At 35.9% G+C, this 12,622-nt stretch overlaps 4 protein-coding genes across 4 annotated transcripts; all 4 read right to left on the reverse strand.

Moving 5' to 3' along the window:
• Window positions 1-226: 226 nt before the first annotated feature.
• B0P05DRAFT_566800 (CP2 transcription factor-domain-containing protein) lies at window positions 227-2,429 on the reverse strand. Its single transcript, XM_051581099.1, has 5 exons — window positions 2,043-2,429; window positions 1,810-1,838; window positions 1,540-1,764; window positions 1,170-1,490; window positions 227-1,112 (listed from the first exon to the last, which is right to left on the reverse strand). The coding sequence occupies exons 1-5, from the start codon at window positions 2,330-2,332 to the stop codon at window positions 277-279; spliced, it is 1,701 nt and encodes a 566-aa protein (XP_051429009.1). The 5' UTR covers window positions 2,333-2,429; the 3' UTR covers window positions 227-276.
• A 1,106-nt stretch (window positions 2,430-3,535) lies between these two features.
• On the reverse strand, window positions 3,536-5,834 carry B0P05DRAFT_482005 (uncharacterized protein; the record flags this gene model as incomplete). Its single annotated transcript, XM_051575205.1, has 12 exons — window positions 3,536-3,568; window positions 3,633-3,682; window positions 3,764-3,826; window positions 3,873-4,011; window positions 4,095-4,503; window positions 4,556-4,927; window positions 4,989-5,210; window positions 5,254-5,307; window positions 5,351-5,507; window positions 5,565-5,621; window positions 5,669-5,720; window positions 5,769-5,834. The coding sequence occupies 12 exons, from the start codon at window positions 5,832-5,834 to the stop codon at window positions 3,536-3,538; spliced, it is 1,674 nt and encodes a 557-aa protein (XP_051429010.1).
• Window positions 5,835-5,920: 86 nt separating this feature from the next.
• Window positions 5,921-8,652, reverse strand: B0P05DRAFT_520260 (SPOC like C-terminal domain-containing protein; the record flags this gene model as incomplete). The annotated part of the gene is made up of 9 exons (XM_051575757.1): window positions 8,458-8,652; window positions 8,354-8,411; window positions 8,151-8,294; window positions 7,926-8,094; window positions 7,104-7,878; window positions 6,936-7,060; window positions 6,686-6,891; window positions 6,279-6,610; window positions 5,921-6,235 (listed from the first exon to the last, which is right to left on the reverse strand). Exons 2-9 carry the CDS (start codon window positions 8,382-8,384, stop codon window positions 5,921-5,923), a joined length of 2,097 nt encoding a protein of 698 aa, XP_051429011.1. The 5' UTR covers window positions 8,385-8,411; window positions 8,458-8,652.
• Window positions 8,653-8,665: 13 nt separating this feature from the next.
• B0P05DRAFT_566855 (mitochondrial ribosomal protein subunit L20-domain-containing protein) lies at window positions 8,666-9,256 on the reverse strand. Its single transcript, XM_051581100.1, has one exon. The coding sequence runs from the start codon at window positions 9,241-9,243 to the stop codon at window positions 8,812-8,814; it is 432 nt and encodes a 143-aa protein (XP_051429012.1). The 5' UTR covers window positions 9,244-9,256; the 3' UTR covers window positions 8,666-8,811.
• Between the last annotated feature and the right edge of the window lie 3,366 nt (window positions 9,257-12,622).

Here is a 12,622-nt window from a genome sequence, read left to right on the forward strand (position 1 = left end):
AAAAGGAAAGAAAAAAGCAGCTGCATTAAATACTGTTTTTAGCATATATGCGTCTGTATTAGGGGAATCGTTTTCTTTCTTTCCCCCCCCCCCCCCACTCAATCGTTTATCACATGCCAATAACTATTAAACTATGTTGAACTCGTAGGAAAAAAGATCTGTCATAGCAAAATTCCTTATTTAGAAGTCTATCCTTGACACAGCAGAATAAATTCAAAAATGGAAAGTGATCATAGCATGCAGTTTTTTTATTTTGTTTTATTATACACATAGACATCAAGTACTGCATCGACGCTTCTTGTTTGCTTCGTGCTCTTTATCAGAAATAGAAGGTGTCGGTAAAGATGTTGCTTTTAAGCTTTCATAGCTACTTTTTCTTTTTTTCATAGAGGATGAAGAAGATAAGAGTAACATATCCGAAACAGCGTTACTGTTCAAAATGATATTACTGGCTACTTGATTATGAAGATGAAGCTGTTGTTGTAACAAAGTGATATTGGGTTGATTAGAGGTAGTTTGGTTATTGTAAAAGTAATCCGATGTTTGAGGAATAAATGTTTCTTGAGGTTGTTGGATTTCTTCTGGCGTGAATACATCATAAATCGATTTTGAAGGCTGTTGGATCATCATATCTTGTCCGAATGAGTAATCCATGGGTGTGACTTGCATGGTGCCTGGGGTGTAAAGTGTGTCTGCCGTGAGAGGTGGCAAATCATCATCCAAAGGCGAAGTACCAAGAATCAAGGGCTGACTTTCCTCCAATAAATCATGCTGATGGTAAGATAAATTGTTTGTATTGAGGGCAGGCAATGAAGTGATTGCTTTCTGTTGTTGATGAAGATAGTCATAGAAGTCATAATTGTCTTTTGTTTTACTAGCGTAACTGTCTTGATGTTTCTTTTTCTGATCTTGAGCCTGGTCGCGAAAGAAAGAAGGATTAGGTGCAGTCATGATGCGTGTATGATATCTGGCTGATTTCTTTTGTTGTGAAGTAGGAAAATCAGCAATTGTTTCAAATGAGTCAGTAGAAGAACTCAAAGGTATTTCACCAAAAACAGAATAAGGCAAGGACACATTATACATTAAAGGAAGAGACTGTTCGCTTGCTTTACCTAAATCAAAAAAAATTATGAGTTCTCGTTTCAGAATATACGCAGCTAGTAACTTACCATAGACTTTCTCTAGTTGTTTCGAAATCTGTTTGGCATCGTCCTTGTTTTTTCGTTCGGCTCCTTTGTCCCTAAACAGTTTAACTTTACAAAAACAGGTCTCGCTTAGTTTTGTCTTTCCCAAAATTGTTTCTCCAGATACAGTGCTTTCCATTTGAGCTCTTAAAGGAATACCCTTTACACCTTTGATCCTTGAAAAATCTGTCGATAAACATCGAAAACGAACAAAGATTTTTGCACCATGACTACCATTCCAGTTGAACATAATCTTGTCAAAACTAGGAAAGCTTAGCTCTGTGATTCCGGTTGATTGGCTTGCATCTAATCTTTAAAGTATTAGAAAATAAGAAATCCCAAGTTCATTTACTACCAATATCGATCGCTCTAGGATCAGGTTGCTTTTGTTGGCTTATCCAATATTTCCAATAATTTTCAGCAATACAGCGATGTGAAGAGGAATGAAAATCGATGGATATCGTGCTTGTGATAATTTCATTTTGTGCTTGTTTATCAGTTAGTTGAATACCATATGTTTGGCCACGGTTTAGATAAGTGATGGTTGATTCTTCTGCTTTTTGAGTGACAGCTGTGGCAGCTATAAATAAATGAGTTTATGCATTCAGATTTTTTTGTAAATTACCTTCAAGTATGACTTCAAAGCGTAGTCTCCTAAAGAAAGCATAAAGAAAAGACTGTTAGTATGCAACTTATATTTAGAGCGATAAATATATATCCCTTTTAGTCTCTATTTTGTTGACTTCGTACTATACCCCTCTTCTAAATATCCCTTACACTCCCTGACCCCCTCTTCTCAATTTTTTTTATTGATTGATTGCCACCAGAAAAGAAAAAAAACAATGCAAAAAAAAATACCTTGGTGACTTGTCAAAATCTCTTTCTGTTTGTGAACAATCATTGATGCCTTGTGAAATAAAGATAGAACTAGAATCAAACGGCGAAACAGAAGACAAGGGTGAATAAGTAGCATTCCTTGCATGCCGGTTATCATGAAACTGACGCAAAGAAGGTGAGTAGATCAGTGTTTCATACGGACTATCCGAAATAAAGGAAGGTTCTTGTTCTTGTTGTTCTTGCAGTTGAGCATTAAAATAGTTTGTTTTGAGAAAGTTATGTGCTGTTGTCATCATTGCTTCTTGTTGCATGTAAGTTTATTGCCACACCTTATATATTAAAAGAGAAAGAAGAAAAAGAAAAAAAAATCAAAGAGAAGCTAATTAGTGTATATATTTATATTTGAACACTATTGAAATTAAGGGTTATAGATGTTTTTGAGCATGTATGTGATACTAATATATAATTGTCTTTAGGGGATATGGAATAAAAAGGGCAAAGGGAGCGAGAACATGTAGACATAAAGGGGGTTTTTTTTCTATTTCTAATAGCCCATTAAAAAAAAAGAAGAAAAAAAAAGCGAGAAATGACACCATAAGAGTCAAAGGTTTAAGGCAAAGCATCTTTACAAGGAGTCATCTATTTATGTTGGGATAATGTATATCACTTCTACTGAACGCATTTCGGAGTTTATTCTGATTATTCTAGAAGTTCACATTTGATTTTTCTTTCCTTTTTCATTCTATAAAAACAACTACTTGTGCTGCAAACATGAGAGCAATTTGTCAAATATCTCTCGTTCTTTCTTTTTTGGAATATAACATCTACATAAAAGGGGTTCATTAGTCATTTGTTTTCATTGGCAAGTACAAGAAAGGGGTTGAAGATGCAAAAAAAAAAAAAAAAAAAAAAAAAACATTTAAGCTATTTCTTTCAAACAAAATTTTCGGATCCAATGGTTGGGTACAAGGACACAAATAAACTTAAAATGTCTTTCTTTTCTTTTTTCCTTTTTCTTGTGCATGATCATTTTACTTTTATGCAACTCGCTATAGTTTTATATCTTTTTCTATTGTATACTATAAACATGCTTATCTTGATTAACTAATTCTGTTTCTCTTCTACATAGATGTACATTGCCAAGTAAATAAAGGGGGGGGTAAGAGAGGGGTGTATCAGGAGTATGTGTTTACGGCAGAAGGAGGACAAAGACAATACATGCATATACCCACAGATAGAAAAAAGGGAAAAAAATGACGCTGATCTTTTCTTCATCATGAAAAGTAGCTAATTGCATGTCACTACCCCATTTGTTTGTAGTTTTACTCCTTAAAAATTGAAATAGAATTGTCCATGCACATTGCAAAACAAATGGCTGTTCACCATACGTCATAATACATCTCCCTTCCTTTCCCAATACTACCAAAAACTCGGCAACAGGATCGACATGCTGATACTCAAGAAATAAATAAGACTCTCATTTATCATGTCCATCATTGTCTTTATTATGTTGTTTACCATTCACTTCCATCAAATCCAGTAAAACCCTAGAGACAAAGAAAAGAATCAGTTTTCCCACCCCTTCTCTCTTTGCTTCTCCTATAAACTTACTGTCATCAGAAATATAGGAAAAAACTTTTTCTTCTCAATGGTTGAACACCCTGGAAAAAAAAAGCGTCATGATATGGATACAAAATATAGATACTTACAGTTCCAAGCTGAAGTTAATCTACCGTCTATACAACTGCCTGCATCAAAGTAATTATCACCTCCTGAGCCATCAAAACCATGCGTAAACAAGTCATCTTAAAAAGAGTATAAGTAAGAACAAACAAATAGATATGAACTTACATAAAATATCCTTCTTGCATTGTTCAATGCTGCCATAGGCACTATTAACATAGTCTACAAGGTCAGGGTCATTTTCAAAGGAATCCAAATTATCCAGAGTGCTCACAATGGGTGTCAAAATGCGTGCTACTTGATTATACTAACGTTTTTTTTTTTTTTTTTTTTTTTTTTTTTTTTTTTTTTTTTTTTTTTAGTTTATAAAAGTATGAGCTCATGACTTACTTTATCAATGAACATAAACGAATTAGGTACATTCTTGTCACCCAAATGGACTACACTACTGCCGACCCAGGATCCGCATTTCTTGTGTACTCTATTCAAAATTTTGTGGATAGCTTTGGATACATTAGGACAAGGCTGGATTCTCTGTAAACCTTGACCGGTGTTTGTCAGACGATAAGCATTGGGTGAAATCAAATCTTCATCAGCCATACTCCATAACATAAACATTTCGTTCATGATTTCACGCCATAATGTCAAGGATTGATGTACATATGTGTATTGAGCTGAATGAGAGTGTGTAAGGCGATGTCCATGTCTACCATTTTGAATAGCTAGCGAATAACCATGATCATGTTTGTTGGGTGTAAAGTATTTAGAGAGATATTTAAGAATTTTATCACAAGGATCTCTTTTTTTTAAGTTTGTTAGTTTTCTCTGAATTATGTATCGATGTGCATTACCTATTTGCTTTTAAAAAAGCATTGTTATCTGACATGGACAATAAGCAGCGCTCGATTTCTTCTTTGCTGACCCTCTCATTGGCATATTTTTCACATATAGACTGGATAGCCAATTGCTTTCTCTGTACTTCAGCATCGATCTGTGCTCTTGTCTTAAACTCGGGTGCTATTTCTCGGGTGGCCAACACAATGCTATCATCATGCAATACATCTATACTATCCCTGCTTTTAAGGAAGTCATAGACTGTCTTGATAGGTATCACACAAGAAAACCCAAGATAGTCTTCCACTTCAGGAATAACTGAATCCATCAACATATGCATTAATTTACCATAGTTGGATCGCATTTTTTCAGGGTTCATGATTTTATGGCTAATTCAATATGAGCTTTTTTCTTTTTCTTTTTTTGCGTTTTAAAGGAGAGTGAACTTACCGTCTGCCTACTTCAAACACACGCTGAAAAATAGCTTCATTTTCACGTACACTTCTACTAGCAAACAACTGTGCACCTGTCTTATAATCACCGGCAACCAGTAGACCTGAAATAATAGCGCACAAGTCTCTGATTTGTCCAACAATTCTCTTTGCCTTGTTTGAATACGAAATAACATCAATCTTATCAGTATATTCAGATACATTTAATGCTGCTTCCAATCTAAGTTATGTTATTATTGTCTACATCTATTTCAAAAACTCACAATCGAAGGTATTGTCTTTCTTCTGCATCTAAACGTAGAGGTATAGTCTTTGATCTTGACAGTAGGATGAGTAATACAAATAATTCTTTTATTTTACCTTTTTGTCATGTAATCACCAAACGTAACACCACTGCTGCTGATAATAGTACCGTCCAATTCTATAGCTTGCTTCATAGCTGTAATCTCTTTCTGCTGCCCGTTCTGTAGGATAGTTGAGTTAACAGCTTGCATAACGAAATGTTCACTTGCCTTTTCTGTTGTTGTATTAAGAACTGAGGTGTCTTGAATATCAGTCTGAGAGTTCTTGACACGTGAGTCGAGTTGTTTGGCAGTATGAAGCTTTCGAGTTCCCGTACGATGAAGCATGCCTAGTTAGGGATGAGTCTTTCTAAACTTCTTCAAACACAAGTCCCACCATGACAGACTTCACAAAAGTCTTCGTCACATTGCTCACAAAAGACGGATGCCTAATCATCAATTTTTTTTTAGAGAAAACCAAGAAAGAATAAACATACTTCTTGATCGTTGCATTCAACACAAAATATGGCTTTGTTACTGTCTGATGCTACTAGATTCTCCATGTTAAAGAACAACGAATACAACTATTTTTTTTATTGTGACTGTATACTTATTTCTCCCCCTAAAAAAAAACTTAAAACATGTCCTCCTATAAAAGAATGAGTGAAAGCAAGTTTAGTAGAGTGTTATATACCAATTCATCTGCATCAAACTTGACAACTTCTTCTTCTCCTTGTTCTTTTTTATGAAGAATATCATCTTCATGCTCATCCCAGAATTGTTCAGCAACTTGCTTTGTTATGTCAATAATGTCTGTGTCATCGCATTCTTCATTGGTAATTAAACCCAAGTGTTCAGCCTTGAGCATATACCAGAATTCACGGCGAGGAGAGGATGCATTGGACAGATTACACCAGACCTTTAATTCTCGAGCATGGTTATTATATACCATGGCAGCATCTTCCTACACAATAGTTGTTGGCCGTATTAATATAGACATCATTTACCTTTGTACATGTCTCTCGAAGTGCTTGTAGGCAACGAATAGCTTTAGAATAATTTTGATTGCCAAATGAGATCTCAAGTAGTTTCATAATGACCTGCGTCATTTGCTTAGTGGCAGAACCAACCATATCCACATTCGATGGCTTGTTGAGCAAAGCGCGGAAATCTTCAATAGGTGTAATTAAGCCTACTTCTTCAACAGTGTTCGTCGTTTGAGAGACAATATCCATATCATTTGAATTGGCATATTGAAGAATATCTTGGATATTGGCAACTTGTTGTTCTGTCTCACCCATATCTTGAAACTGTCTTTTTGGCTTTGTCTTCTCAGCAACTAATGATAGATCAGATACAGTCTTTTTTTTTTTTTTTTTTTTTTTTTTTTTTTTTTTTTTGCGTATAGACATACCTTTCTTAATCTGATAATACTCGGAAATTTGCTGTCCCAAATTACCTGCTTTCTCTTTTAATTCAGGTGCAATCTCAAATTGCTTTTTATGAGCTTCTTTAATGTCTGGTATAGGAGCATTAGGATTAAGTGCACGGTTTTTGATGGCCTTGTTAAAACGCCAGTTGATGGGATTAAAGTTGTCTTCAGGCTGTAAATAATCTTTTCTATAAACCAGTGAATACAGACACAATAACTGCCTTATTCTTACCCTAGTTGATCTAGATTCATTGAATTAACCAAGTCTTCCATCATGTTTATTCCTTTTGGATCTACATTATCTGGGTCTTTAATTGCTTTGAATTTATAGTCACGAATATCTTCTGCATATGGAATCTACCAAGGCATTAAGATACATATCATTTATAGTTATACTTACATCAAAGAACTGCAAAAGTAAAGTATCTGGCATTTCATCTGATCCTACAACTAATTCAGGTCTCAAGACACCAATTCTAGGATAACCATTTTCTTTAGACACATAACGAACAAGAGCCAGACAATCTTTTTCATACAGAGCATAAGCTAATGCACTCAAAGCCTTTGTACTCTCAGCCACCTGAAGACTGCCAGCAGTAATAATATTAGCATTGGCATACAAATAATGACGAGGAAACGTAGTTGCAGGTACAAAACCAAGAATGGTCATCTCTTTCTTTGATTTGTATTGATGAAACTCTAGTTCTTCTTCTGATATCTTGACTACTGATTTACCAAACTTATATGCCTTTTCTAAATCTTCTTTTCCTACTTCTTTTTCTTCAGTATCCATTGGCATATCCATAGCATCTTGTTGAGTAGGTACATCAAGTAAATATCTAGAGTCCTTTTCAACAGTATGGGTGCCACCTTGACTTAAAGCAGACCATTTCGTACTAGAAGGTGGTTTGACTTCTTTTGTGCGCAAATACATATTGATACTAATAGCCAAGAACTCTGTATTATGCTGAGGATCACCTAAATAAAGATAGTCTCGATAGACTGGTGTAGGGCGGATCTCTTTTGCATAATCCTCTTGGGTGATCTCATAGGCTTCCTGTAGACTCATCACTTCACCTTCATTTGATTCATTGGCCATGATAGTCCAGTTTTTGTAATTTTGGCTAATAGTCTCTGGACAGTCAGGTGAATCATATAAGCCATAGTCTGAGCCGCTGTCAAATTTTGTTTGAAATCCATCACCAACACACAATGAACTTACATGACTGTCAATCCAATATCATTTGATTTGAGCATTTTACCCACTTCTTCTAGATCAAACCAGTCAATATCTCCTTTTGCGTCTGTAAACAGTGTGATTCTCTTCAAATATTTTAGGTTTCTACAATGCAGAGTAATTGTCTGAATCGCAACAATCACAGCATCAAGCACTAAAAAGGCATAAATGAACAAAAGAAAATAATTATTGCTTTTATTCGATATATACCATCTGCTTTTATTTCTGTATCTGTTGTAGGCTGAATATTTCTTAGTCGTCTTAACAAATCCAGATTGGGCTGTGAGATAGGACATAAACTAGTAACATGTTCATATTGACCAGGTGTTTCGTTTGCCAATATGTTGTCAGTCTCTATTGCATTCAACAATAAATCTCTCTCTTTTTTTTTATGTTAGCCTATTTTTGTTTACCAGGTGTGCCTGCCAAAATAACAGAGACCATATCTGTCTTTCTACCGCTAAGGACCTACTTTGAAATATATAAACACACTCAAAAGCAAATAAGAATATCATACTTTGTCTTCAATGTTCTCCATTAAAGTCTTACAGGCAGTCGGAAACTCAAAGGACATGGAATGAGAGGCGTTGAGTATATAACATGTTGCTTTCTTTTGGGCCATGGTCAATAAAGAGAAAGAAAGAAAGTAAAAAGAAAAAAAAAACGCGTATTCTTCTTTTATACTCAATATTACTGACCTTTAATCCACGTCCAAACCACACACACACACACACACACACACACACATCATTTTAAACATCCTTGCATAACAAAGAAATCATATATTACAAAATGTTTTATTACTTTATGTATGCAACCGTATATATCAAAACTAATTATACACCAAAAAAAAAACTCCTTCCTTCTCTTTCTACCAAAGAGCTCGTCTGTTTTCTCTTTCTTGTGTGATCAATTTACGTCTATAACCGTGCTTTGCAACAGAAGCAGTTTGATCTTTGGCGGCAATAGGTGATTTAAGAGGTGCAGCCATACTGATAAATAATTCAGAACAACCAAACTTCTTGGCTAATTTAGATCTTGTCCAACTGATAGGATCAGATTCTCTTAACTGACGCAGCTCGTTAATCTCTGCTTCTGATAATTTTTGTTTAGGTGTTGCCTTGTGCAAAAGAGGAGCTACATGAGCTTGAGTGGTAGGTTGAACAATAGGTTGACGTTCGATAAAGGCAAAGCCATCAGAAAATGCTGTTTCATGTACAGGCACACTTGGTTTGTATCTTAAGTTTGTTGTTTTGCTCTTTGTTGCATATGTACGTATACTTGTAAGAATAGAACGGTTCATGTTGTAAATAAAGAAGACAAGGGGTGAAGGTGGCCAGTGGAACTGAAATCAAATTTTTGTAGGCAAGTCACAAAAGTGGAGGATAGATAATTTGGGTGTTCACGGAGTTTGAAATCAAAGCAGTGTAAAATACCACATACTCTTTATCTTTTCACATAGTGCAAACACACAATTTTATTATAAATACTTCCTTATTTTTCAGAAATAAAGAGGAAGTCAATTCAACATCAAGATCATCCAAATTAACTAGATGATTCTATTTTTATCTTTGGGCTTCCTTCCCGAAACATACTTGTTAACATCTTATTTTCCTTTTATTTTTATTTTCGAATCCATATTTGAACACTATCTTTGATCTACAAAGAGCATTATCTTTATATTATAAGGAACATTATCAAGCGTAGCTATAAGTCCTCTATGAACATTATCTTTATTTTATAAGGAGCATTATCAAGTAATCGAACCATAAATCTTTAATTGAACATTATCTTACAATGGTAATTTTTATCACAATTTCTTTTTATATTTAATTCTTTTAAAGTTAAAGACATTACAGCAGAAGCAATGGAAGATTCTGGCTAAATCTTTACTCAAATATCGAAGAAAAATACAATCGCTTACGCTGTGACGAGAATATATATATATATATTTTTTTCAAATCTAAAAGTAGTTATCTTCCAGAAATGTATTTCGGTTGGCACAAATAACATACTTGCACACTGTTGTTAATTTTTTGAAACTCATACTTAAAGATTGCTAGTTTATTGATTTTGTAGAAAAGATCCTTTTGAACACATAGTCCAATGTGGCCTTCGATTGTTCAGACTCGATCAATTTATAAAAATGAATGGCTTTACTAAGCTAAAAAAAAAACCACCTTAAGAGAATAGGGGCAAAAAAGGAATGGAGAGAAGAGCGCTGATCTAATGGTGTGTCTGGGCGTGAGTTTGTAACCAGAGAAGAAATAGAAACATTTGGTTGGATGTTGGAAGAAGTAGATTGTTTGTGGTAGTATGTTACATAGAGGTGATTTGGGATAGAAGCAAATGTATAGAGGTCCATCTGGTACTCCAATAAAGTACAGAGCTAATGTTCTTGAGTATTGTTGTGAAAAAAAAAAAAACTTACGAATTTCTGAAAGACAAAGAGCTTGGTCAAGGACACTTTTGCGTTCTCTAAAGCCACCTTGGGCAGTGTCTAAGGACGATACTTGGTCTTGGAGAAGTTCTTTGATGCATTTTTCGATTGTTTTTTCCGGAAATAGTAGTCAGACTAATTAGTCAGTAGCTGACTGGGTCAGTCGAGTTGCCCTTCTCATGAATTGGGACTATTTGTACGACTCGTCAATAGTAAGGCGTGTATGATCAACACCAGCACAGATCAAAAATACGGAAAATTAAGGAATCACTATAATTTTCGGTATGTCTACAGGAAGCAGAGGTAGAGCCATAAAAGATCACGGTAATAGCCGTGGATGTCAGGAACTTCTCATGAATGCAAGAAAATACACATGTATTTTCAAACTCCGTTAGCATTCATACCGACTTACAAGTATGCCACTTATGTACTTACATGGCTCTTCCCAACTCTCAACACTTTCAGTCGGTTGCGGGGATTGAAAAATCTCCAAACCTAAAAGCCACCCAACAACTAAGATCATATGCTAGTGTAGCAGCTAGAACTCGAGTATCACTCATGCACCAAGGCATCGTTGAACCTGACAAAGATGCAGACTCACCTTTGCGAGAATTTCAGTCGAGAATTTATCGAGTAGCTAGCCATGAGGATGCTTTCTTACTCGACATTACTCCAGTTAAGAAAGAATACACTGATCTCCAGTGTATGCAGGAAATCAGCGCTCAACACCCAAAGATCTACGCTTGTTCCATCTTGAGGGATGGCCCAACTCAGTACTTGGAATTGTATATCGAAAAAGATGATGATGACAATGATCTTATGGAGCATGGTGTTGTCTTTAAAAAGTCAAAATTGCGAATTTTCCCTTGCAAGGCCGCAGATGCCACACTCCGATTTGTTACTGTGAAATTGTCCCAATTACCTTTACGTCCCAAAAGGATAGTTCTTGAGGGCGTGCAACAGAGTTTAGCTCCATTTGGAAAGGTAATTGATGTAGGAATCAATACAGAAACCACCACCGGATGGTTTATGGGCGCAGGATATGCCGTCATTGGTATTCCTTCTGGTCCCTCAGACTCAACAGACAACCTCAAGTATCAGCCTTTGGAGCATAACATTCGTTGGTGCGAAAGCGAAAGCCAAATATTTCACGCAACCTGGAACAACATGCCCACTTGGTGCAGGTATTGCCACCAAACTGGACACACAAAATTTGAATGTGAGAAGTCGAAAGCTAGAATTATATGTTATGCGTGCCATCAATTAGGACACCGCTCGTTTGAATGTCCTAGGAAACAGTCTATGACACCCAGCAAGCGTTCAAAGAGAGAAAGATCAGTTCTTGGAAAGGCCACCCAACCAAGAAAAGAAGCATCCAAGCCTGAAGGGCAAAGCAGTATTGAAGTCAAAAGTAGCAACTTTGGCCAGACAGAGATCAATGTCGACAAAGATAATGATAACGATACTAGCGATAGTGATTACGACCCTTTAGATAAAGAGAGCATGGAAGAAGATGAATCTGAAATAGAAAGTGGAGACGAGGATATTGACAGGATGGAGATTGAAGACCTCTATAAGGATACCAAGATGTACAGCGTCAGCCAACAATTAAAAGATCACCTCGTTATGAAGAAAGGAGAAAGACGTAATGGATCAAATTTGAACCAACAATTGGACACGAAGAAATCTACGATACCCTCTTCTGCCTCTGATAATCAGAGGGTAGAGAGTCACCCTTTATAGATCCGCATCAATGAATAAGAAAAATATCCTGTGCCACTATGCCTCACTAAACGCCAATAGTTTAGTGAAAACAAACTCCAAAAAAATACAAAAAGAATATATACGATACCTTCGAATGCAGAATTTCTCTATATTATGCTTTCAAGAAACTCATGCTTCCACTCCTTCAACTATAGATAACCTCAACATCCTCTTTCAACCTACACAGTCCCATTGGACCAGTCATGTGGGCATACTCTCCTTCTCTACCGATTACAACATCTCTATCATCGACACTTCCTCATCCTTTACATCCGATCGATTTCAACTATGCATGGTTGAACATCCACATCATTTCTATGAACCTTTCTTTGTTCTGAACGTCTATGCACCGGCAGGCCTTGCTGCAAAACGTCGAACATTCTTTAGCAATCTAACACAAATGCTCCATGATTTTCGATCAGTTATCTCTTTTGACAGACTGATTATTTCAGGAGATTTTAATTACTCAGTCCTCAGC

This window comes from Gilbertella persicaria (genome assembly GCF_025201335.1).
Source record: "Gilbertella persicaria strain CBS 190.32 chromosome Unknown B0P05scaffold_93, whole genome shotgun sequence".
Classification (NCBI taxonomy): domain Eukaryota; kingdom Fungi; phylum Mucoromycota; class Mucoromycetes; order Mucorales; family Choanephoraceae; genus Gilbertella; species Gilbertella persicaria.

What these genes read in the sequence shown, in the direction of transcription:
- B0P05DRAFT_566855 (XM_051581100.1), bottom strand. Translation starts at nt 9,243, where the DNA reads ATGAACCGTTCTATTCTTACAAGTATACGTACATATGCAACAAAGAGC.
- B0P05DRAFT_566800 (XM_051581099.1), bottom strand. Translation starts at nt 2,332, where the DNA reads ATGCAACAAGAAGCAATGATGACAACAGCACATAACTTTCTCAAAACA. An exon ending in TCCTAGAGCGATCGATATTG is followed by an intron (nt 1,491 to 1,539) that starts GTAGTAAATGAA and finishes TTTAAAGATTAG; the next exon opens with ATGCAAGCCAATCAACCGGA. An exon ending in ACAACTAGAGAAAGTCTATG is followed by an intron (nt 1,113 to 1,169) that starts GTAAGTTACTAG and finishes TTTTTGATTTAG; the next exon opens with GTAAAGCAAGCGAACAGTCT.